The 24,466-nt window shown below is 37.3% G+C and overlaps 1 protein-coding gene across 2 annotated transcripts; it reads right to left on the minus strand.

Moving 5' to 3' along the window:
• On the minus strand, positions 1 to 24,466 carry LOC140922760 (transmembrane protein 181-like). Of its 2 annotated transcripts, XM_073372785.1 has the most exons (18): positions 24,341 to 24,466; positions 24,166 to 24,269; positions 12,883 to 12,950; positions 12,496 to 12,589; positions 11,340 to 11,461; positions 10,362 to 10,484; positions 10,162 to 10,242; positions 9,981 to 10,039; positions 9,812 to 9,852; positions 8,597 to 8,724; positions 7,864 to 7,952; positions 6,954 to 7,011; positions 5,840 to 5,942; positions 4,902 to 4,953; positions 3,619 to 3,701; positions 2,917 to 3,006; positions 2,278 to 2,347; positions 1 to 1,516 (listed from the first exon to the last, which is right to left on the minus strand). In XM_073372785.1, the coding sequence occupies exons 1-18, from the start codon at positions 24,361 to 24,363 to the stop codon at positions 1,468 to 1,470; spliced, it is 1,437 nt and encodes a 478-aa protein (XP_073228886.1). In that variant the 5' UTR covers positions 24,364 to 24,466; the 3' UTR covers positions 1 to 1,467. The 2 variants fall into 2 exon arrangements, with proteins under 2 accessions (XP_073228886.1, XP_073228894.1); XM_073372793.1 differs by lacking the exon at positions 10,162 to 10,242.

Raw genomic sequence — 24,466 nt, forward strand, 5'->3', positions numbered from 1 at the left:
TAAAATGCCAAGTTTTAATAACACAAAACATAAACAAAATTGACGAGTGTCTGTACGTCGCTGATTGTAAACTCACAATACAAACAGGGATTTTCAATCTACCTCGATTTCTATCTTGGCTTGTTACTCTACATGCCTGAATTTAACTTAGTTATATATAATAAATACAGCAATAGACCAGGTCAATCTACAGATAACCGTCTTAACATAACCATTAAATGTCAAGGGCTTATACACTTTATTCAAAATATATGTCTAAGCGTTTCTTTTAATCCTCTACCTCCGATTAAGCAGAAGGACACCAAATTTCAGTTAAAAAAGTATAAGTCTACTTCAACTTTCATTTAGCCACTTTTGTCAATAAAGACAAGGATTTATTTGTATGATAATTCGCCCGGTTCATTTAGTAGCGCATCCGTATTATGTTCACTTTTTTTTAAAAAAACGCTACTTTCAGGGTGGGTGTTGACCTATTCACACTCTACCCCTACCCCCTCTCATAAATTCTCTTGAAATATGCATGTTTTCTTTAGTTTTGAATTGCCGATGCCATCTTTCCATGAACACGTAATAAATTACATAGTGGGAGAGTATTAACGTAAAATATCTAGTTTGGAGAGAAGGGTCGGGAAATAGAGCTCAAAAAATCTCACGTTCAGTTCTCTTTGTACTTCTTTTGCCCCCCTCTCTCCCCTCCCACTCTTTTGATGATGGCTTTGTTACTTTGCGATAAGAAACAAAAGCGTGTTTCCTTTAACCCTTGGCCCCTCCTTTATAGAGAGGAGAAGTATGGCGTCACGTTTCTCAAAAGAGACGACTATTTGCATGGTCCAACGATGGAACAAAGGTATGGGCTACTGTTTTGTTCCTGACTGCAATCACGCCAAGGAAAGTCATACATGTCAATTTTTTTTTCGTTTCTTTTTTTTATGCCGTACTTGCAGAAGCACGGTTTGTTGCGATCCAGAAATTCTGTTTCCATGGTTACATGACGTAACGACTTCTTCTCTCTATTCCAGCCCCTCTCCTCTTCTTTCCAGACCTCCTAACCCTCCAAACAAACTAATGTGAGATACAAAACACGACCGGCTTCCATTGGAAGCCGATTGATTCGCCCCGAACAACGTCGATTCGCCCAATGTCACTATTGAGTGAATGGTGACCATTGAAACGAAGGCTTCACTAAAATACACTGTCAAATGGACTTGTAAGGAAGCCTAATTACTTTACGTCTGAAAACAACCTTCAACTGCGTTTGTGATTCTCGTTCTTGAATAGACAAGTCAAAGGTCGAGTTGGCTATACTTTCTACCACGTACCGCAACGATAATGAATATTACTACAGATAGGAGTGTTTTTCACTTGTTTTTAGACCTGTTGAGCAGTTTTTGAAATAATCTACTAATCGAGCGAATCGACTATAGTTCGGGTGAAATGGCCTCAATTCCTTCCATGTTATAAGTAGCGTTAGTATTCCTCGTCACTGCTTGCGATTTGGCCTTTTTCGACATGAGAGCTGAAATGAAAAATGATACAAAATGTAAAAATATTTCTGACATATATATTTATTATAACACTTTCCGCTACCGCATCACCAGGAAATCCCAAGGACCCGACGCAACGGCAGCGAAAACGTCGCTTAAAACGTAAATTTGCGTTCTTTTAGTCCCTAACGACGGGGACGCTTGTCGTCTTTCTTAGGGGTAGCGCGTTGAGTTGGGCGTAAAGAAATTCCGAAATTAAAATGAAAACAGCCGCCATACTGTGTTGAAGTATGGTCTCCTTTAGTGGTCAAATAAAGGCCTGTTCCACACCCAGAATTGTCTGAATCCTGGTGCATGGGGTTGGGGAGGGGGGTGAAGGGACGGATGATTTTTTAGCCTAGACCCAGATTGGTCTCCTTTAGATGTTTAATTTTCCGACGAGGATCCCCGTCATTTTTATACGATAACCAACCTCCCCGCCCCCCTCGGGAGGCCTTGCCATGGATGTTTAGCAGATATACATTCTCTGTCTATATTTAATTGATAATGAATGGTCTCATGCCAGAGGCTAGCACTTCCGAAGTGTTGAACGAGCAAAGAGAACAGAAAATAAAAGCGCTCAATAACCAAGGCATACATCGCCATTGGTACACTAGTTGTAGAGGTTTTCTTTCTCCTTTCAAAAACCTCTGGAACCAAGGTACACCCTTAGGACACAAACAAGGTTTGCCAACAAAGAAATTTCCCCCTATATCTTCTTTTATTTTTTGAGTTGTAAGGGCAGACTTCTCACCTGTATATATTATCCTCATCTTCAGATTCATTCAGCATTGAAAACGAGGAATGATCACGGAAATACGACTCTGAAACCCAACAAACCAAAAAGATTACAAGTTAATCTGAGTGTAGCCCGTACCAGACTCTCAGATAGTCGGGAGATCGTTAAAACAAGCCAAGCGAAAATATGACGAATCTATGTGCATTACCATTCTTGAGCCAACAAGAGGCTGAGCTGAACGCTCTTAGCTTTTGAACTTTGCAGTCGAGCACTGAGATTAAAGCACAAATACCTTAAAATACCGAAATTAAGCCCCGCTGGCTTACAATTTTCAAAGGGTTTCTTTGAGGTTCTTACATTCTGAGGCTTATATACGGAGGGGAATTACCATTTCAAACTCCCAACGAGGGTTGTTACATATAGACAACATAAATCGTTTTCATTCAAGTGGTCAACAGCTATGCAAACTTCTTGGAACAAAAAAGTTTTTGCATGAGAAAAGATTTCAATCCTCACAGGATTTTTTGGTAAACAAACATCACCGCCGTTTCATTACTTTTCACACAAATACGACCGCCGTGACGTCATGTGAAAACGTTTCGTACGGTATTACCTATGCTGTTGTAAGTAAAACGTCTAAGCCAACTTGCTTACCATATAAAGCGTTTTTGGATGGGGAATATACAAATGCCATGGTGTACAGGTAAAAGTTGAGCAAGCCAAAAAATGTCAGGAATTCTGCGGGTAAACAGCGTCAAGGAAACACACTTAAAATAAACTTATACGGTCACTCAGATGGATATACATTAATACGAACAAAAGCAAACTGTAAAAAAAAACCAGGGTTAGACGTATAGGAACAGCGAGCTTAAGCAACAGGAACACTGACGCCCCGGACGTCATAAAATAGCAACCGGAAGTTCGATGTCTCGCTTGATGGAACGCTCCTGTCTCACCACAACAAATCTGAATACCTTTGTTTTAACTCCCGCTGTACGAATTTGTCGAGTCAGAGCACTGAAAGAAAGAAAATATCATCTTCCGGTTGCCATTTTTGACGTACGAGATGTCAACGCTTATTAAAAGGTATTAATACTTCATGCATCAAGCACGAATGCCGTCATGCATCAAGCACGAATGCCATTCGACTGTTGCGACCCTTGAGAAAATTCAAAATCAAAATCGAGCTCTTCCTTCTTAGCGTCCCATGCAGACGTTCCTAAGGAGGATTGCATGACGAGCCAAAAGAACGTCTGCGGGAGAGGTTATCTTCTTCTGAGATTCTGAAAATTTGATTAGTTGCAGTGAACTCTGGAAGGGGGGTCGTTGACATTGCTCATAGCTACTAAAGGATATAGTTGTCATAGTGAGTTTCAAGGTCAGCAACAAAATTGTCTTGTAAAACTCCTGTTCCAAATCGAAGGCCGGTGATCACCACACTGAAAAACAACAGCAAAGGCAGTGACAAATGAGTAAGGCTTGATCAACTAAGAATTTGTTTAACTGCAAGTAGATCTCAATATTAAGGTTAAGTACGTGATGGATGTTACATGTATGTTTTTATCAATTAGTCCAACCATAAATAAGGCAAAACTTATGGTAACGCTAACAAACAAATAAAAATGCAGCTCAATACTGATACATTGTTGACTTGATATTTGGTAACACAGGGAAAAGTCATCTCTATCTGTGATAGCATTTATTTGAAAATGTTCATGAATTCAGGTTTATCATTAAAATGAAACAATATTATTAAAATAAAACAAACTGTTGCCAAACACGACCATACAAAAGTTAAAGAATTTATGGTCCCTGGTGAGTACATTAAATAAAGACGAGGTCATAGCAAGGCTCATGTCTGTGGTTTTTACATTGGCTGCTTTTCCTCTTGCATGTCTCGCTTTTTGGTCTATAATACGCTGTCACAAAGGGGATAAACAAGAGTTCGTATTCTTTAACGCTCTTCAAATTTCAGGACTTTCCAGGACTTTTTCCATGACCGTTTCAAGTTTTCCATGACCTTATGTTTAGCCGTCACTTTAAAAAATTTTCAAAACCTTCCGTGTTTTAAGGTATTTTCGAACTTAAATACTTCAACAGACACCAACTCTGGTGTCCCAAAAAGGCGTGCCATTTGAGCTGTTTAATCACTCCTCTTTATCTTACATTGTCCTTGCTTTGTCATCTGCAGTAACTTATCTACCCCCAAAATAATTTAATTTTCCATGACTTTCAATGACTGACAATCAAATTCCATGACTTTCCAGGCCTGGAAAATGAAATTCTTAAATTCCATGACTTTCCAGGTTTTAAATAACCTGTCTGAACTCTGGGCTAGTCCGATAATACTGTTGGTGTAAAAGAATCTCACTCCATGTAAAGTAATACAAGATAGTCTTGGATCCTGGATTCCATGCAGAAGATTCTAGATTCCAGATTCCAAGTACCAGATTCCACATTCTTTGTCAATGGACCTTTATTTGATTCCGAAATCAAATCATAAGTGGGATTCCGAATACCTTGAGCTGATTTCCGAATTTCAAAGCCCCAGATTCCGGATTCCACAAGCAAAAATTTCCTCGTTACCAGATTTTCACAATTACCTTACACGGGGGCAAAAGAATGGAACCTTTACTTACCTTATTGTTAAAACAATTAGCATAAGACCAGTAAGAAACTTGAGCCGAACATCTGTTAACAAAAATTTTATCAAACATGTAATGTAAGAAAACTTTTTGTAATAAATCTAGAAAGAACAAAAAACAATCTTTGTAATTAGCTTACACTTTTTAAAATCAGGCATGATTGTCCCCACAAAATCGAAACGTCTATTGATTGTCTCTGGTGAAGTCCAAAACTTTTGATTTTATATGTTATTCTGGGGTTACCATTGTAAAATACTCATTACCACTTTCACATTTGCCAGAAATACACCTCCCACCCTCTTCTCTTAGACTATAGAGGATTTATGGCATAATTTATAATTCTGTTTACATTAATGTAACAACTGGATACCCTGTATCCTTTCCCCCACCACCTTTAGAGGTCATGTGACCTGGGGTGCTTCCGGGTGCAAACCTTGTGCAGAAACATAAAACCATGAAATTTGTAGTACAAGCCACTACAAAGTATGTCCAAATCTGCCAAACAAGTTCAAAAGACCAAAAAAATTGCATCGCCTCAAATCACAGCCCATACTTTCTGAACCTTCCCAAACAGAATATTGCAAACCATTAAATTTTCCAAACCCGAATTTCCAGTTTTCCCATGTAAATGGCAAGTACCCCTCATATTTTGCTCTCGCTTGTTATGTTTTTAGCGGGTATTTGCAACTAGGGCATTCACTCAAAGTCAGATCGAATTTGACACTAATCAGTTTCAATGCATTGATGACTGTACCATTGGAACACACTGTTTGTGTGTTTGCATGAATTAGATGTTGTAGCCATCTCTATCTCACAGTATTGGAAAAAAAGGTCTGTATACAACAGCGAATTTGTTGTTACAGCTATAAAAAGGAATTGAGCTTTTCATTGGGAGTTACTGTGAGAAAATAATAAAAAGTTAAGATGTTTACCAAAGTAAGGCATAGCCCTAAGTTCACTGTATGCCCTGATTAACAAGTACACCAGATAAACCAAGTAAATTGCACCAATCGTGAAGAACAACACCTTCAGGCCCTGAAGAAAAAGAGAATTTCACTATGAATCAGGAATGTTCAGCCAGATCTGTATAATTAATATTATTTCTCAAGAAAATATATACTATTTACAGCAGTGTTGGATCTTAAGCGAAAACTCTCAGGAAAAGCCTATTTTAATAATAATTAAAAGTAATAATAATACTACTACTAATAATAAAATAATAAATTTTAATAATGTTAAAACATTTTCATGATGACCAGTCTTGTTTTGCCAGTTCTGACTTTTGGTCTCGACCTCCATGAGTTTCAGGATCTGGAGCTCCATATAAACACCTCCCGAGTCATACCCAGTGTTTGGGAGGTAGGACTTTTTTGTTTCAGTCAGTTTCCAATTTATTTATTTCATCACCTCCACCATATGGTGCAGAATACACAACAGAGCGTCGAGGCTCCAATTTAAGTGTCCTTGTAGATAACCTACCCAGCCCAGGAGAGGTTGGCCACACCACCGGGATCTACGTCCCCTACTCATTTCGAACAGTGGTGTATGTTCTTTTATGTCCCACAAGAACCAGATAAGTGAAAGTGCTGTGAGATGGGACCTACGTTTTTCATCCTCATCCGAGAAGACTAGAAAGTCTAACCGTTTGCAGATGTCATTGCAAAGGCAGCACTTTCTCCACAGTTACTAAGACCCTTAGTGTTGGTCTGGTGGCCAGGGTTTGAACCCGCGCCCTCCCCCTCAGCAGACCGGCGCTCTCCCAGCTGAGCTAACCAGGCAGCTCATGGCATGATGATAACTACTTTTTGCAGTGGAATCCTGATATGGGAAAAGCAAATTGGTTCGAATTTTCAGCTCAAGAGGTAAAAGTACCTTGTTTTACTGATAGAGGGGGGAAAGACTAAGGATTCGAGAAATTAGGATTCCAACTTTCCCTTAGTATTACCTATTTTTCAGAATTTGCCTCATTCAATTGAAAAAAATATGACTTTTTAGGTATTGGTTGTATACTCAATTTTGATTTTAGGCATCTTAAAGGGTTCTTACCATGAAGTGGCCAATATCAATCTTATACTGATAGGTTGGATCTTCTAGTTCATTATACCTGTTGGAAAGCAAGTCATTTTTCAGCATGATCCCTTCAAAACTAGCTCTACAGAGATGTCTGTACTAGAATGGTGCCTCCTCAAGAGAGTAAAGCTACACACAAGTAGCTTAATCCTCCAAATTATATAATTATGAGAAGGAAACTTAATGTTTGAGCATTAAGAGCCCCAGTTTTAAGTCCAGTACCAACTGCTGCTAAGCTGGATTGTTCTTGCAGTCCCAAGTTCAACTTCAGCCACCTTTATAAAGACAGCGAGCTGGTTTGCCTCCAGCCAGTTGAGATTCGTGAATATTAACCTCCCCAAGAAATCAACAGCTGCAACCAGGGAACAACTTTGAAGGCGATGAGGTATGAAATGGTTAATGAGAGAAAGACTTTGAGAATAAGGATGCCAGGAGAAAGGGAATTATACTGCTATATATTTTATGCATAAGAAGTACCAACTGCATCAGGGAATCAGTCTTTATTATCATATCTGACTCCAGGCTTAGTACCCTTTTTTCTGAACAAAAAATTCAAGGACTTTTCAAAGGCTTTCAAGGACACATTTCCTATTTTCCAAGGACTCCACTCAGTGCAAAAAAGAGCCTATTGAGTCTATGTCTTTTAAAGTTCTTCCACAACATGAGCAATCCTATCCTGAAGGTCTTTCTGTGTTTGCTGCTTTTAGGCACTTGAGAATGTGGGTTGGATAAAGTTAGAAGTGAAATTCAAGGACTTTCCAGCACCGACTGCAATTTTCAAGGCCTTGGATTTTTATTTTAAAATTCAACGACTTTCAAAGACTTCAAGGTGCATGCGAACCCTGTGACTCTGAATGTCAGAAACACAACTAATACAAAGACTCACTGTTGCCAAGATGACAAAGTGAAAGCTGAAACCCATAGAACGCCAACAATCAGAACCTTTGGAAGGTAAAAACTCAGTCGCCTTTCACTCTGCAAGAACAATATTAAACACACAATCAGAATAACATGTAAGGGAGAATAAAGCACTAAGTAACTGCTGATGAATTAAGAAATTCTTCCATTGATTCCCAAGCACTTACAGACAGCAAATAGAAAGGAGAATCTAGAAGTTTATCAGTCATGATCAGTCCCTTAGGCCTTTGATCCAGGCACCCACTATTACTATCAGCAGTATTGTCAATATTAATTTAATTAATTATTTATCATATTATATTTATTTATTTTTAATATTAACAACAATATTGACACCCTGTAAAATAAAGTATTACAGTAATTACAGCGATTTCTAGACAACCAAATTATGATATAGCTGAATTGTAATAAACAATATTTAAGACAAAAATTTTGTTATGCTGAATTAAGTTAGGTTAAGCTGGTGATACAGGATACATGTACATGGAGGTCATTTCCCCTGGCAAATAGCACAAACTACTGTAGTCAAGACGGGTGGAGATACAGGGGTACATCAGTCAATTTTTAGTGAAATGATTAATTAAAAATAAATAAATGAATAATATAATAGATAAAGCTTTAACATGAATAATTATTCACTTATTCAAGCTACAGCGGCAACAAACTTCAATTTAACTAAAAGAAGGGTTAGTGTCGCAAACCTGTCTGATGCCATGAAATGCACACAACCAAAAGAGCAGAAGTGCACAGAGGAAAGATGCCTGGAAGACTGAGTCAAACATGCTGGGCACCCAGCTATCAACCAAGAAGTTCAGTGGAAACAATGGATCTGCCACAGGAAAGCAAATTTTAAATAAAATTAACCTTTCACTCATCAAGTCTGTTATAGAAAATAACAGGGTGCCTGCCCAGGGCTAGTCCCTAAGATTTCCAGTTGCCAGGTACCCCTCTTTATTCAATTAATAATCATGATTGGGGAACTGTATGAATATAGCTAGGAAGGTCTTTTAGTTCCATTTTCCTTTAGTTTCCACAGTTTTCAATAAGATTTAAAGTAGCTGGTGGCAAAAGCTTTGGAGTAGCTATAGGTGGAGAAGGAAAAAACTCCCGCCAAATTAAGGCATGACTTGCAAGCGCTGAAGATGTGAGTTTCTGGAAAATTTTGACATTTGGGCCTCTTAGAGTGCATTTCAGCATTCTAGAGCAAAAATTAGAGTGTTTGAACAGAACACAGACATCACTAAATTCTGGCTTTTTTATTCAGTTACAGCACATGAATACTCTATATTTTACACTGGGGTATAACTGCCAAAGAAAAGTAGGCAGCGAGTTCACAAAAAATATCCAGCAAATTTTGCCGGCCACCAGCTCTTATGAAAATCCTCAGTTTCTGAAGAAATTAATCTCTAATTAAGCTGATTAATATTAAGAAGCCAGCCCCCACGTGGCCCTTAGTGACAGCCCTGTGTGCCCAATTAGTTGCAAGGCTCACAACCAGGAAACATCACCACAAAATTAAACATATTCCAGTTACATTCATTTGGTGACTCAATAACACATCACTGTGTACAGCTCTGTAAGGGGTGGCGAATGGTAAAATCTGAGACTCGCCGAGATGCCGAGATCCTAGTTAGAAAGCCGAGCCCGAGACTCTTTGTTGAAAAGTTTCGAGACTCAAAAAAAGTAAAAGCAAACCATGAAAAAACAAGACTTCGAGACTTATCAAAAACGCTTCCGAGATTTCGCGATCCTGCCAAAATTTTTCCGAGACCCTCATTTTTCAAGGTACCATTCGCCACCCCTTCTGTAAAGGCTAGGGCTAACCAAACAGGGACAGGTAATGATCCTTGCTTGTAAAGAAAAGAAAAAGTACTTGTCTTGCATTAAAAATTACACTGCCAGTACTAAAATCTTACCGTTGTACAACAATAACAATGGAAGGAGAAGTGACATCCACCTTTGCAAAGAAAAAATAAACCAACATGCTTGTTTTGACTGATACAATTATCTGTATGCAGAAGACATTATGCCATAAAGGAAATAAAAATACAAGAATTTATGGTAAAAATAGTAAATGTCACATACTTTTGTTCAATTGACCACTCATGTAGTGGAAACCTTCTCAGAGAATGGGCAAACATGCACTAGAAACAACAAAACTTTCATTTAATAACAGATCAAGCCACCTAGATTTATCACAGCACAAAAACAAAAGAAACTTAATTCAGTCCATTTTGAATTAGAAAGAAAGAGAAAAGGAGCTTACTGTGACCATGAATGTGAGAACCAGAAAAACAAATCTAAACCATATTTCCACCTGCGTGAAGTCTGCATTGTAGTATTTCAACTACAAACACAACATCAAAAATCAATATTAATAACAAAAATTATGAACATTATACCATTATGTGACTGATGTATACAAATTTGTAACACAGAAAGAGATAACTTTCGATATAATCTTACCTGAAAGTCAATGTCACTGATTTGAATTCCTTTCGGTAAGTTGAGGTTGTGAAAACTAACAACAGCAACATAAGATGGAAAATCGATGTATCCAAGATGTAGAATCACCAATGGCTTGCATTCCTGAGGTGAAAAGTTCATAAGAACATATAATATTGTAAAATTCATCAATCAAGTAAATGTGAACTACCTGTAAATGCAGTCAGAAGCAAGATAACCTATAAAAAGTAGGTGTATATTAAGTGGAATGACCCTGGTTAGTGAAAGAACCTGTATCATAAACTTATGACTAATCACCAAGGCCTTCAAAAACCAAGACTAATAATTAGTCTTATTGCGAGAAAATCAAAGTCAACTGGCTCCAAGACACAGGGCTGTCATTAGGAGCCGGGGCCCCGGCTATTATGAAAGTGACCCCTGCCTGCTTTTGTAGGAAAAATAGAACCGAACAAAATCCCTAGCTGTTGGACTTCCCGCCTACTTGTATCATTACCCCAGCAACCTGAAATTTTAATGACAGCCCTGAAGGCATGAAGAAATGCAAAAATGAGACTTTGCGACTCGTCATAAATGCTTCCAAGATTTCACGACCAGTTCAAAAATCTCAATCAAGACGCCTTACCATTTGTCAGAACAGGTTGGCCAGACCAATCCAGTCCTAAGGAGAATTCAGCTATTAATCAGAACTATCCAGTCATATCAGTTTATTCCTGATTGGTATGCACGGCAAATATAGGTTTTAGTAAAAACTTTCTGAAAAGACTAATATTTCATTTTTCAAATCATTTTTAAGGTCTGGCCTGCAAATTCTGGCTTTTGGAAAGCACCCGTAGATACCTATTACTTTAACCATGCAGGCATCTGCTACGCCACTCTAGGAACTGAGCACTTATGCCAGATGGGACCAAGTCTTGAATGATTAAGGTGGTAAATCTTGTTGAAGAGAGAGAATTGAATATACAGTGAATTAAGAAACACCTTATTGCAGTTAAGTTCACGTGTTCTGTTGTAAGCAGCTGTTCCTATAAGATGGTAGCTGCTGTCCTTGGCTCTTCCAAGCAGTTTAACACTTAGATGAAACCTTTGAATTAATGCAGTCCCTGTAAAGACAAAAATTCCATATATATATTACTTTAAAAAAAAGCAATACAATGCCCTGGGTGGGACTCCCATATAAAAGGGGCAGGGATGCTTGTTGTCTCACTTGGTGGTGTAAATTTCAAATTTTGGTCTCACTTAGGGTGTTCTGAGCAAAATGCCTTTTATATTTAGTATTAAAGGTCTCTTTTAGAGTTGCACATGAAGAAATATAAAAAAATTATATATTTTCAGTTCATTTTATTTACTCGATTCATGTGATTAAAATTTAAAATGGTCTCTTTTAGGGGTCCAAAAATGGTTGGGCCACGCCCAGATTGGTCTCCTTTAGGGGTCTAACTCAAAATTTCCGATGAGCATCTCTGCCCCTTTCATATGGGAGTCCCCCCCTGGCTCTTGGGTGGTTTCTTCAGTGGTGTTCAATTGTACTTAAACAATGTAGTTCTAAATATTTCAAGTGATTTCTGCATGATATTTTCATGACCAGTTCTGGTAATAATATTAAAGTAGCTGTTTTATTAGATAAGTAGGTGGAATATGATCATCCCAGTAAGCATAGTCCTGCATGGTTTTTAAGCCGTAATGTTATTGGCTATGAAGACTCCAAATGTTACAGGTGTGTTTCGATCCATCTTTTATCACAGTTTAACAGTCTTTTATTGTTTGTCAAATTGTAATTGGTTGTCCAGTCATTCTGTCCATGTCAGTTTCGCTTGCAGGCATGGATTCACACCAGTTCCCACCGTTTTACAAAAGTCGGTCAAATTTTTCATAAATAAATATATTTTTAATGAAAAAACCTTTCCAAGTTAAAATCTAGCCAATATCCTGTCTGAATCACTCAGAGACCCAGGGAGTAAAAATCCAAAGAATTTCCAGGTTGTCCAATGTCCCTGGAACCACCTATAGAAGCTTCAACTTTGGTGCTCATTTAGGAAATTGGTCAGTATTTATCCTGGGACTGCACTGGCTTGGGTTTATCAATAAATTAATCATTTGTACGACTATAGATCTTTTATTACTATAACATATTTACCTGGCTTGGTTCCATTCAGCTTAATTTGGCATAGAATCCAGAGTTGTTGGTTAAACGTTGACAAGATTCCAGTGTCAATCCTAAAGGGACCAGTCTAAAACATCAAGACAGAGACTACATGTACTTACAGCAATAACTTATATCTGACATGATTTAAAGTGAGGAGGTTTCAAAAACATAAGTAAAGATTAGTAAAGAACTAAGCACAATGCTTTGATTGGTTAAGAGAATGCAAAGCATGTTGAATGTCACTGATTTCTCTAAACAAGTACGTACGACAAGTTGAAAGACCAGCTACTAATATTTATCAGTCTTATCAGCAAGTGACGTCGATATAATAATTCTGCCAGTATGTGCAATACAATACACACTAAAAGTAGTACAAACCGTCAACTTTGCGTTTGATTCACTAATTTCTGAAGCTTGTAGGGTGTGTTCTGTAATAATAGGTGGTCCTGTTGAAAAATGATTCAAAATTCTTAAATTGAAAGACCCACTTAAAATAAATAATTCTCTTTACAGTGGAACCCCAATTGATCCATTGGAACATCTTGGGTAGGAGCCAGCATCCCACGTGGGGTACTCCTGGAAATTCTTGGTGGGGGTGTGCCATCCAGTTCTCAGAATCCTGACCCTTTATCACACCCTTTTTCAGACCTGGCCTTTAATATCAATTTCTGTTTTCAGACCTGGCCTGGCAGGAATGATGACTGTCATAAGATTAAAATGGCAACAAAAAGAATTCTTGATCTTAAAATGCCTTTCAAAGTCACATATTACTCGTTCTTTCTTATCCATTTGGAATTATAGCAACCTTAAGCATCGACGACAAAATGGGATGACGACGCCGACCGGAAGTGAGATTTTGCCGCGTGAACCTTCTGAGCATGCGTAAGATTATCAAAACGTCGTCCAGCCTTCGTTGATGATGAAATTCAGGGAGGTTTGTCGTTATCGCGAAAACGTAAGTATAAAACTACACTTTTTGCATGTAAATCCCTCTTTTCCCCCTTGTCATTCAGTACAAGGAGAAATATATTCTTTGTGGATTAGCAGAATCCAAATGTTAAGCACTTTGTCGATTTCTTCACCTGCTAACTTGAATTTTTTTTTTTTCAGGTTTGGTTTGTCTTAGAACCTGAGTGACGACGGAACAACCAGTCGAAAAGACTAGTGAGCATTTATAATATAATATTATAAATGCTCACTTTTTCGTACTAAAATTAATTTTTCATGTTGTTTTTAGCCGCTATTCACTATTGGATAAAAACATGTGAAAATGCTGTGAAAAACCTGTGAATTAAACTGTGAAAAAACATGTGAACTGTTCAATTTCACATGTTTTCTCACATGTTTTTCACACCTTTTTCACAGGGTGTGAAACTGTTGAGACCCTCTGAAAAGGGCAGTTTTCACAGGGTCAGAACCCATGCAAAACCCTGTGAAAAACCCTGTGAATTTTTACCCTGTGAAAAAACCTGTGAAAGACCCTGTGAAAAACCTGTTAAAAACCTGTGAACTTTCACAGTGTTTTTCACATGGTAGAAAATGTCAAAACCTGTGAAAAGGGCATTTTTCACAGGGTCAGAACCCATGCAAAACCCTGTGAAAAACCCTGTGAATTTTTACCCTGTTAAAAACCTGTGAAAGACCCTGTGAAAAACCTGTGAACTTTTACAGTGTTTTTTACCGGGTATAAAATGTCAAAACCCGTGAACAGGGCATTTTTCACAGGGTCAGAACCTGTGAAAAACCCTCTGAAATGGGAGGAGTTAACCTGGCAGCTGCATGTTGCCAGAGATCTCCCCTCCACTCCCCAAACAAAAAATTAATGTTGAAGTCTGATTTCTGTCCCCAAGTCACAGGGAACCTGAACACATGCATTTAAGCTGTATTAGCTAATAAAATAAGATTTATTTACCTGTGTTCCTGTGTTTGTACATATATGTCATTTTAAATTAGAAGGGATTTGAATCCAATCAGGAGATGGTTAACATTGTCGGTATCAAATGTTTGCTTGTCTGGGATTTCAATTTAACGGCCACAAGAAGAGAAAAGAGACAAAGGATGAAACTCAACTGTAGCCGGGTATTTGTACGATATATATATGACTCCAGTTGACTTGACCAGTCTCACCCTTTGAAATGCGCATGGAAACTTGATCTGGCGACCAGCAGCCTTTGACTGTAATCTCACGGACACTTGACATTATATGAATCAATCTCCTGTTCGTGGTAATATTGAAATGTTGTTTTAAAATTTTACTACTTGTGAGTCCAATTATATTTTTCAGGTATTTTCCTCAAATGCTGTCCAGATATAAGAGAACAGAAATTATTATTACGATCATAGCATATTTTTACCAAGAGATTGCTATTAAGTGATCCTTGTCACAGTATTATTGGACATTTTTTCTTTTCATCAGTGACAAATTGGTTTAAAACAATAGAATTTACTACATGAGTGTTAAAATGTATCTCGCGCATTCCGTGTGGTATGGTCTGTTTTTCTACTTCTGACACACATCAAGTTGTCAAATCAAAACAAAAGTGACTGTGACGAGAACAATAGAATCATCCTGACAAAGCACATGTTTATGACAAATTTGCTTCTGGTCAAGTCAAGTGTAGTCACAGCTTGGACGAAAAGTAGCCTCTAAAAACAACACAATTCTAAGCAGAAAAATGGGTGTCAAAACAAACAATACAATCAACAGCGGATAATTTAACCTTTAATCAATGGAGGTGTGGGATACTAGCCGATTTTGTTGAGTAACAAGGGAATTATGTCTCAAAATAAAATTACCCTTATTTAGGTTTCATCCCTTAATAATTTATTGTCTCTTTTCTCTCTTCTTCTCTTTACCATGGAGAGTTAATAGTTAACAATATTGGAAACTTGATACGTAACTGTTGCATCCTATTTATGAAGCACCAGACAAAAAACCATTTGATACCAGCAACAGCTAGCAATGTTTTCCGTCTCTGATCGCATTAAAATGCCTTCCACAACAACTCATAAAGAAACAAGAACACAGGTAAATATATCTTATTATTTTCCTAGCTAATACAGCGTAAATACGTCTAATTATTTTATTAGCTAATATCTCATATAAAACTACACAAAATAAATTGGATCCTGATTGATGATGGTCTTCTTAACTTAAAAAAAAATGTAGAGATACTCACATTAGTAGTCTTCAAAAAACCACAAACTTTTTGTCAGATGAACTGGCATGATATGTGTGAATGCTATGTACTGAGTGCTTGATTCAGCTTGGCCATCAAGACACAGGCATTTTTACAGAAGTCTTTGTTACTGTTTATACAAAAGTAGTTAACTTCATTAGTTAAGTAGTTTTCATAGTCAGGTAGGTGATAAAAAGAAGTAGCTATTTAGTTTCACAACAATTTGATATAAAAATCTGAAATAAAGAACAGATGAGAGGTGTGCTTGTTAAAAGCTAAAACAGAAAAGAAAAGTCCTAAACTGTAAGAAATACTGTACTGTTACTGTTAGAAAAAAAGGTGTTTAAGGATTAAGTTTTAATACCATGAGGGCGTACATCCAAAACAATGAATTACTTTAGTAAATCATTGAGTTATTAAAAACTCGCCCCTTGTAAGGGAATCTGGAATCCGTGGCCTTACAATCCCAAAAATACAGCGCAAGGACTGAAATCCAGTACCTGGAATCCAGAATCCAGATCAGATACTCCAAACAACATGTACGACAGTTAAATACACAAAAAGGCTTGTTTTATCAATCCTGTATTATGGACCATATATAAACTGAAAGTGTTCATTACAAGAACTCTGCTGCCCAGTTGTTGTTTAATACAATTCACTAGCTTAATAGCTCAACTTCAAATGAACGTAGGACCTGTTTATAGTAAAAAAAAAATAAGAAGAAGCAGAGAAGAGGCTATACAGCTATGTATATATGTAGTTCCTTTCTAAAACTCACCAGTATCAACATGTTTCTACAAAAAACCCATTTATCAAAATTAAAGGAAGAATAGCACTTACCTTTTCAGCCAGTCTTTGATTATTTTAAAAATGAAAACTTCATCGAAGAAAAGGCCATGATTACAAATCGATGTAGGGAAAAATAAAGTCTTGTATTTGCCTTTTCAGCTTTTACACGTCATCTCTATCTTTGTTGTGATTGAACGAATGAAGAGAGTTTGGAAGCCGCGTTCAGAAATTCGCGCCAAAACCGCCAAAACTCGGGTGCTAGGATCCAGTCTTTCTCGTCCGAGTGCGGCCATCTTGGTTTGTGAACGTTCGGATCGATCTAGATCGTCTTTGTGCATATTCTTTTTGTTTGACCGGTTAAATTAAAGAAAAATATGTGAGGGACAAGCATGAGATCCAAACTGAGGTCGGAACAAAAGAGTTGAGTTCACAAGTGAAGTCAGTCTCCGTTTATGATATTTTTACCTGTTGTCATACAGAAGCAGAAGCTCGATGATATGACGAATGGAAGAAAAAAAGTTCTTTAAGGTGAGTACTTACGGCTGTATTTTTGGTCATTTTAATTACACAACACAATTTTTCTTGCTTTCTTTGATTTAAGCTTTAATGCATGAACGAATCTTGAGCGGATGCCGCTTTATTAATTCCATATCTGAAAGCTTTTCCCTTTTCCTGTACAAATTTATCACACATTTAAATCTAATAAATTCACGTCATTCTTTACCAGTTCTTCAATTAGGGTGGACAGACTCGCTTGAAGATGCTGCTTATGATAGGTTCATCCAGTGAATGAACTTACTCTTACAGCGGGCTGGAGATTTAGCCACTTGAATTAGGGAAAACAGATAAGCATATAAATTTGAACTTTTACAGTAAGCTTAAGTTTTGTTTTTCTCTGACTAAGATGCTTCCTTCTTTTAAGTTATTTGATTCTTTAAGTTGTTATTCTTGTGATCAAAAACTCTCCTTTCTTTTTTGACATGAATTTCATTTAGAAATGCACAACCTCACTTTGATAAATTGAATATGATGAAAAAAAAGTCCTTTCCTGTCTCATTTTTTCTTAGCACCTTTAATTTGGTTCTCGAAGCTAAGAGTGAAAGTTATATTGAGTTTCACATATTCTATTTGCATTCAGTTTGGAGTCACTATTTTGCGAAGAATTATGTGGATCGAGCCCCCTTGATAGCTGCATAATGATTGTTTTTAAAACAATTATTATTCAATCAAAATTATTTCCAAGTTAAAAACTTATGTAAGTTGCTGCCTCAATGTTCATAATACATGTATTTGCATGTTCTTTGGCAGTGGATGTTTAGTTTTGATAGCAGATATTCTTCAAATAGCAGTTGTCATCCTTGATTCCTACTTGCTTTAGGCAGTAGTTTACAGTAAAACCTCAGATAACTCGAATTCCCCAGTAACTCAAACTAAATTTCCCTTCCCTTAGCTTTCTAAATTTCAATGAAATTTACCCTGATAACTCAAATTCCTTACTAACTCAAACAGTTTTTCATTTCCCTTCAGAGTTTGAGTTACTGGGGCTGTACAACTGAAGTTATTTTTTCTTCATAACACTTAAGACTGAATCTCCACCAAAGCAGTTGAACTACTGTGCTCCTGCTGTCCCTTTTACTTGATTATCAGTACAATATGGGAAACTATACTGATATTAGCATTATGTCTTCCTAAACTGGTCAACAGTAGCTGGTCATGGAGAATTATCTGGGAGATTTTAGCCAATCAGAAATAGACAAATACTTTGAATGAACAATAAACAGATATACAATTAACAACATTTCACGGCTCCATTATTTTAACTAGCTCTAGGTTTGACCTTTTTTTTAACAGCTTGACCAAAACTATCCTTTCAATGACCAAAAATACGAACTAGTACATCATTTATCACCGAATATGATTGACCTCCCTTGCAAAAAGTATACTACTACTTGAAGCCAAATTTTTCCCTTGATCATTTGCTTTATTCAATTTTGTTCTGGGCAGGAATCTGTCTGAAATCCATTTCCCCTCTCAGACTGACATGGTCATGGTGTCGCTTGTTACGATGGTAGAACAAGTATTAGGTAAACATGTTCTATTTCAAAAAAAAGTGTCACACAAGTCAGTCCATCTCCCCTTACTGGCCATTTAGTAAAAGATTATTGCAGTTATGTTCACAACTTCAAAGCAGGTTTCCTTTACAGCAAATGCTTATTTAGTTAAAATATATGATTTTCAAATTATCACTTTCATTTATTCGTCACTGACAAGTTTATTTATTTATGAACTAACAAAAACACATCGCCGAGGGTCATGGGCTCACATCCAATGCAAGGCTGATTTTTATGACACAGCCTACTACATAATTATTTGAATGCACATGGCTGCTGATGTGATATATGATGTTGCATATTGTGCGAACAACCAAGAAAATTTTACAATATACCTTGTCAGTGACTTAGTTTTAGACCTGAATTGCTCTTGGCTATCACATCAAGCAACTCTGATCTTATGCTTCATTCGTGCTTAGCAACCAACCACAAGCATCCATAACTTGATGCTTGCAAGATAAGCATTTACCACTATGTTAAATTCAGTGCTGGTTTCAACATGTGGTCACCTTTGCAATGTCATGGTGTTCATTTAATTATCCTGGTAAATAATAAATGAGAAATATTTCATGTGCCTTTCTCATTTAGAACGATAATTATACTTGTTTAACATGATCCAGCATTAAACCAAATGGTGAGAACAGAGATAACTCGTCATGCTTTAACACAAACATCCTTGAGAACAAAGATGTTGACACAATGTCGAATGAAATTTAACAACATTTAGATTTCTTTCAACTCTTTCTCAACTAGGTTTCAACATTTAGGTCCAAAAATGCTCAAACTTAAACATCATTTTGTGGAAGTGGAAGATATCACATATGTCATTAAGTTGCACTATTAGCATGCAGCAGATATATGGCCAGCATTGGTTTTCTGTAAAGTCCTTCTTAGCTGAGAAAAAGTCTTTTTAAGTGACAAGTGAAAGGGTTCTTATCTAAATACAATTTTTGCCTGGAAATTATATTGATTGTTGTACTTGCCGCTTTCCCAGAAACCAAAAGCATAATTATTCTTGTTACACATGACTGTGTCATAGGGACTTGATAATCACATGGGAGCATAAGGGGGTAGGAACACTGTACAGAAATTTGTGTAATATAACAACGTAAATTAAAAATTTTTGCAAAACCACATTCAATGTAAACCCTAATGCCATTGTTCTTTATTTTCTATCTCAATGTTTGGTTGCAACCGTTACTTTTGGCAGCATGAAACTCTGAGTAGCAAAACAAATGTCTTGCATCAAATCATCCAGCTTTTTATTTTACTTAATTATGCATGTTTTATTTATAGACATATATATGTGTAAAATAATTTATAAAAGCACACATATGGTTCATTCCTTCATTATTCACAGGTTTTTTCAGTGCATCTTTGCAAATTGCTGTTATCGATTTCAACCATTTTTTGTTCACAGGTATTTTCATATGGTTTTTCAGAGGTGTTTCTTAGGCAATTTTCTCAAAATTTTTTCATAGGTTTTTTCACAGGATTTTTCAGAGGTGTTTTGTAGGCAATTTTCTTAAACTTTGATCACAGGTTTTTTCACAGGGTTTTTCACAGGCTTATTTTAGTCACAGGTTTTTTCACAGGGTCCTAAATTTTGAAATTTTCTCAAAATTTAGGCTGTGCAAAATTCACAGGGTTTTTCACAGGGTGTTTTCTTGTCACAGGGTATTTCACATATTTTTCACAGCATTTTCACAGGTTTTCATCCAATAGTGATTAAAGGCAACTATTTTCCAGTGGACTCAGCTGGAACATGATGTGGTTATGAGGAGCTCTGTGAGAGGACAAATATGGGAGAACATTGTAGCAGCACTGAATTCTCTTCAGCAGCTGAATAGAGTAACTGCAAGCCAAGAGCTGTTCGAGATCGGTATTTACTTTTAACTTCAAAACAAAAACAAAAACAAAAGCTGCGCAATGAAGAGAAAGCCTCAAGAATCAAATAATAGTGGTCATAAAGAACAATAAATTCACAATGGTCAATTAAACAATCGTCATAGGTTATAAGATGCAAATTACGGAGGTCTTGGAATGCCATAACAAGACTGTAACACGACAAAGTTCTTAGCAAAGAAAAAGTCATTGTCTGTCTGGGAAGCTGCACTGCTTAAACTTCGTTTTTCCCACCGAAAGTGAAACCCTTGGCGCAGTCTGCCTTGGTTGCGATCATCGCTGTCCGTTTCGTTGTCGATGCTTAAGGTCCCTATTGAAACGACAAATACATTCATCAACTCCTTTAGTTCCCCTGAAAACTAAACTTGATTCAAGGCCAAAAAGGGCAAAGTCTATATCCCTTTTTAGACTGAAATGGCGCAAAAGCCATACCCTTGGGGGTGGCACACACGTCTATGGCTTATATAAGGGAGTACCCTCTCCAGGGCCAGCATGTACATCCCCCGCCCTCTGACAATATTTTTAGCCAACAACAACACACTAGATGGCACAGAACTTACTCTATAACTTTAAGGTTTGAATCCATGGGAAGCTGGCCGGGGAAAGGAGAAACTTGGAATTGAATGGGCCATAAGTAACCCTAAACTAAAGACACGTGTACATGTACATTTTGTTTGAGAGAGCCAAACAATAAGAATTATAATTTTATGACAACCTTCAATGGGCAACCCAGAACTTTGCAAACAAAATTTAGCCCAGTTTACAAATATTACTAGAAATACGTATATCACAATAACCCTGGTGAAACTCGAGTTTTTAGCGCCACTCAAGTTAAGCCCTGTTGGGCAAGGTAAAGAACTGGATAGGTGACCCACCACAAATATTGTTGTGAGAGGATCCCTACGTGTACACTTTATTCTTTCTTTTCTTCTTCTTCTTTCTGTATTGTCTGGTTTTATTTGAAAAGCATATTTAGCAGTATTCCAGCTGCCAGATTTAGAAAGAAATACAAACACGGCAGTTGAAACTTTGATCCATCAGCAGAGAAAACGCCAAATTAAATTTAGGTTTCCCATGGTGTAGAATGAATTGTAAATTAGATTCCAGGACAAAAAGACAAGAATTTTGACAGTAAAAAAGCCCAACTGAAATGCACTTTAGAGAAACATATTGCGCGACCTAACCAAACTCATCTGTGAAGTGAGACGCACTGACAATTGTTCTTTTAACTCGATTTTCGCTTGTATTTTGATAATTATCTGTTGGCCAAGTTGATGCAATATTTTCTGTAAAATACTTCCTAATCAAAATTTCTTGCGAGAATCATCTCTGGATTGCCAAAACAGACGAAAAACAGAACCGAGGCACCTCAACATCACAAATCGATGATGTCACTGCAACTACCAACCCAAAAACCCTAAATTATATATATAGCCAACTGGTGTTTCTGCCTTGCTTTGCGATCCATGCATGTTGCATGTGTGGTGACAGCCTAAGACGCGACATGCTAGGGGGGTCCGGGGACCTGCCTTCCTGGAAAATTCTGAAAATTTAAGTACTCTGAGATGTAATGTGGTGCAATCTGGGCACTTAAATTAATTGGCAAATGCCAGGATTCCATATTGAACAAGAACCAGTTGTGGTTGTGGTCAACAACAGCAACAACGTAATGACCTGACTAGCGACCCATTAGTTGCACACATATCTGAAATCTTGATGGAACTCAAAGAAATTTGGGACAAAATTCGCGAATCACGGCTTCTACATATCAATGGATATGTCCCCGTAAGCATGCATCAGGGCAAGTGGCTCTGTTTTCATCGTGGAACGTAAGTACGTCTTCACTCTGCACATTATGCTAAAAGATCGTTCAGGGGTGGCAGTTGACAATGGCATTGTCAGGAGGATGTTAATAACTGTGACCGCCTTGGGATAAAGGTCTGGATTAGCATGCTGGAGACAGCTGTCTCTGTGAGATGTGTCACTGGTTTTTCATCAGTTGAATGAGACCACTTTGTTTGCCACCTTAAAATTTCATTGTCAAAGTCTCTCTTCTCTGAAAGATCGATTTTCTGGGTTTCATAAAGCTTATCTTGTACTCCACTGTTCAAAGCATTCAGCTTTGCTGGAACAAGATATTGTCCTATGAAACAATTCTCTTGTGACCGTAGCCTGTCATTTTGTTCTTGTAGGAGATGATCAAACAAAGGAAAATACACGGCTCTTTGCCAGTACATTTCATACCGTGCGAATCACTTGTAAGCCGTGCTTATTTGCTTAAAGGCATGTACGCCCCTGTTTGATGGTGCAGTAATTTCTACAAAAAAGATCTCAGGCTCAGTTTTTTGTGAAGTACTGCATTCAGAGGTCATTCATAGAAAATGCCATAGCACTCATCAAGATGTGGCATTTTTTAGAAGGTGTTTTGTCGCCTTCAGTGAACCCATCAAGATGTGACATTTTAAAAAGACACTTCGCTGCCTTCTACAGAAGCAAAAGGTGATCCAGGAGCCACTACCTTGCGCAAGGAAAAACACAAGTTCACCGTCTTGCCCTCATGGCAAAGTGACCAACCATGGCTACTTGTAAAACGTAAATAAACTGTGTTTAGCCTAGTCCTGTAGCATGTTGTAGTCAACAGTGACGCTGATCAGAAATGTTCAATTTCCACCATTCTTTTACATAATTCTGCACTTTTGCCCAGGCAACGAAAATTGCAACCGGGCAAGTATGCCATCAGGCTTACTTGCCTGGCTGACGACTCTGGGAAAAAATGAATATAGATCCCTGATAATAAGATGATCTATGTTATGAAAACCCAAATTTGGACACAACAGTTGAACTCTGATTTTGCAATAACACACGTTCAAGGCAACTTGCCTTTCACAACTTGTAAGAATTACTTAAACTAATTACTATTAAATTGCATTGAAATAGGAGTGAATAACTTGTAAGATTGAATAACAGAATATTTTTTACTACTAAACATCACGATCGAATAACAGGAAATAGTTTATTTTCCTAATAATTGTAGTAAGTGAAAGTGGAGAACAAACCAGGAAGAACAAACTAATTTAAAATACATATAGTAAATGTGTGCATTAAAAACATGGATACTGGGCAGCTGACTAGTAAGAATTTCTCGGACCTTTATCGTAATTATCATTGTTAAGTCGCACATTTCAGTGGTCGACCTTTCAAGACAATTCACCTGAAAATATTTACACAATATTCAGCTGTTTTTTAAGTGAACAAGAACACTGCGAGGCAAGTTCGTCGATCAGCCAAAGTTCGAAATGTAAATTAAGAAATTTACACTGCCCTATTTAAGGCATAATCTCGTCGTTGCACGGCATTTTCTTTAACATTGGAAATATTCGATTTTTTGCAGCTGGTCCAATTTTTACCGGGATATCTCGTTCCGTATACGTAAGATGACAACCATGTTTTACAATGGAATTTCACCCCTGTAGTTAACGCGAGACTTCACTAATACCTAAAATTGAAGGCGGGAGTGACTGGCAGTTATTGCACGATTTAGCTCGTTTCAAGTTTCCCAAGTAATAATGTTGATTGTAAAACTAAGAGTATTGAAATGCATAGAAAAGGGCTTACATCTAGAGAATACATTGCTACTTTTCACGAGGCAAGAACTAACGTTACTTATGGAGACAAACCTGCAATTCCGATAATAACCGTGAGAAAGAAAGCCACGAAAAACGCTACGAAAACCAAAACAAACTGCCTTTTTGTGAGCGTGTAGAGCCTCATCTGGACGGTGCTAAAAGAAAAGAAAACAGGACTTCAGGAACGACAATCATATTTAAAAAGGAAAAAAACTGTTGTACTTACGATTCCATTTCCTTAGTAGCCATTTTTGGGGCTAAGTAAAAATCTACTCCGCAAACACAGCCATATTTCTATAAATTAACATGCATTGACGCCAAAGGAACAACTCATCACTGCGCTTTGTTCAAA

This window comes from Porites lutea, chromosome 1 (assembly GCF_958299795.1).
Source record: "Porites lutea chromosome 1, jaPorLute2.1, whole genome shotgun sequence".
Taxonomy (NCBI): domain Eukaryota; kingdom Metazoa; phylum Cnidaria; class Anthozoa; order Scleractinia; family Poritidae; genus Porites; species Porites lutea.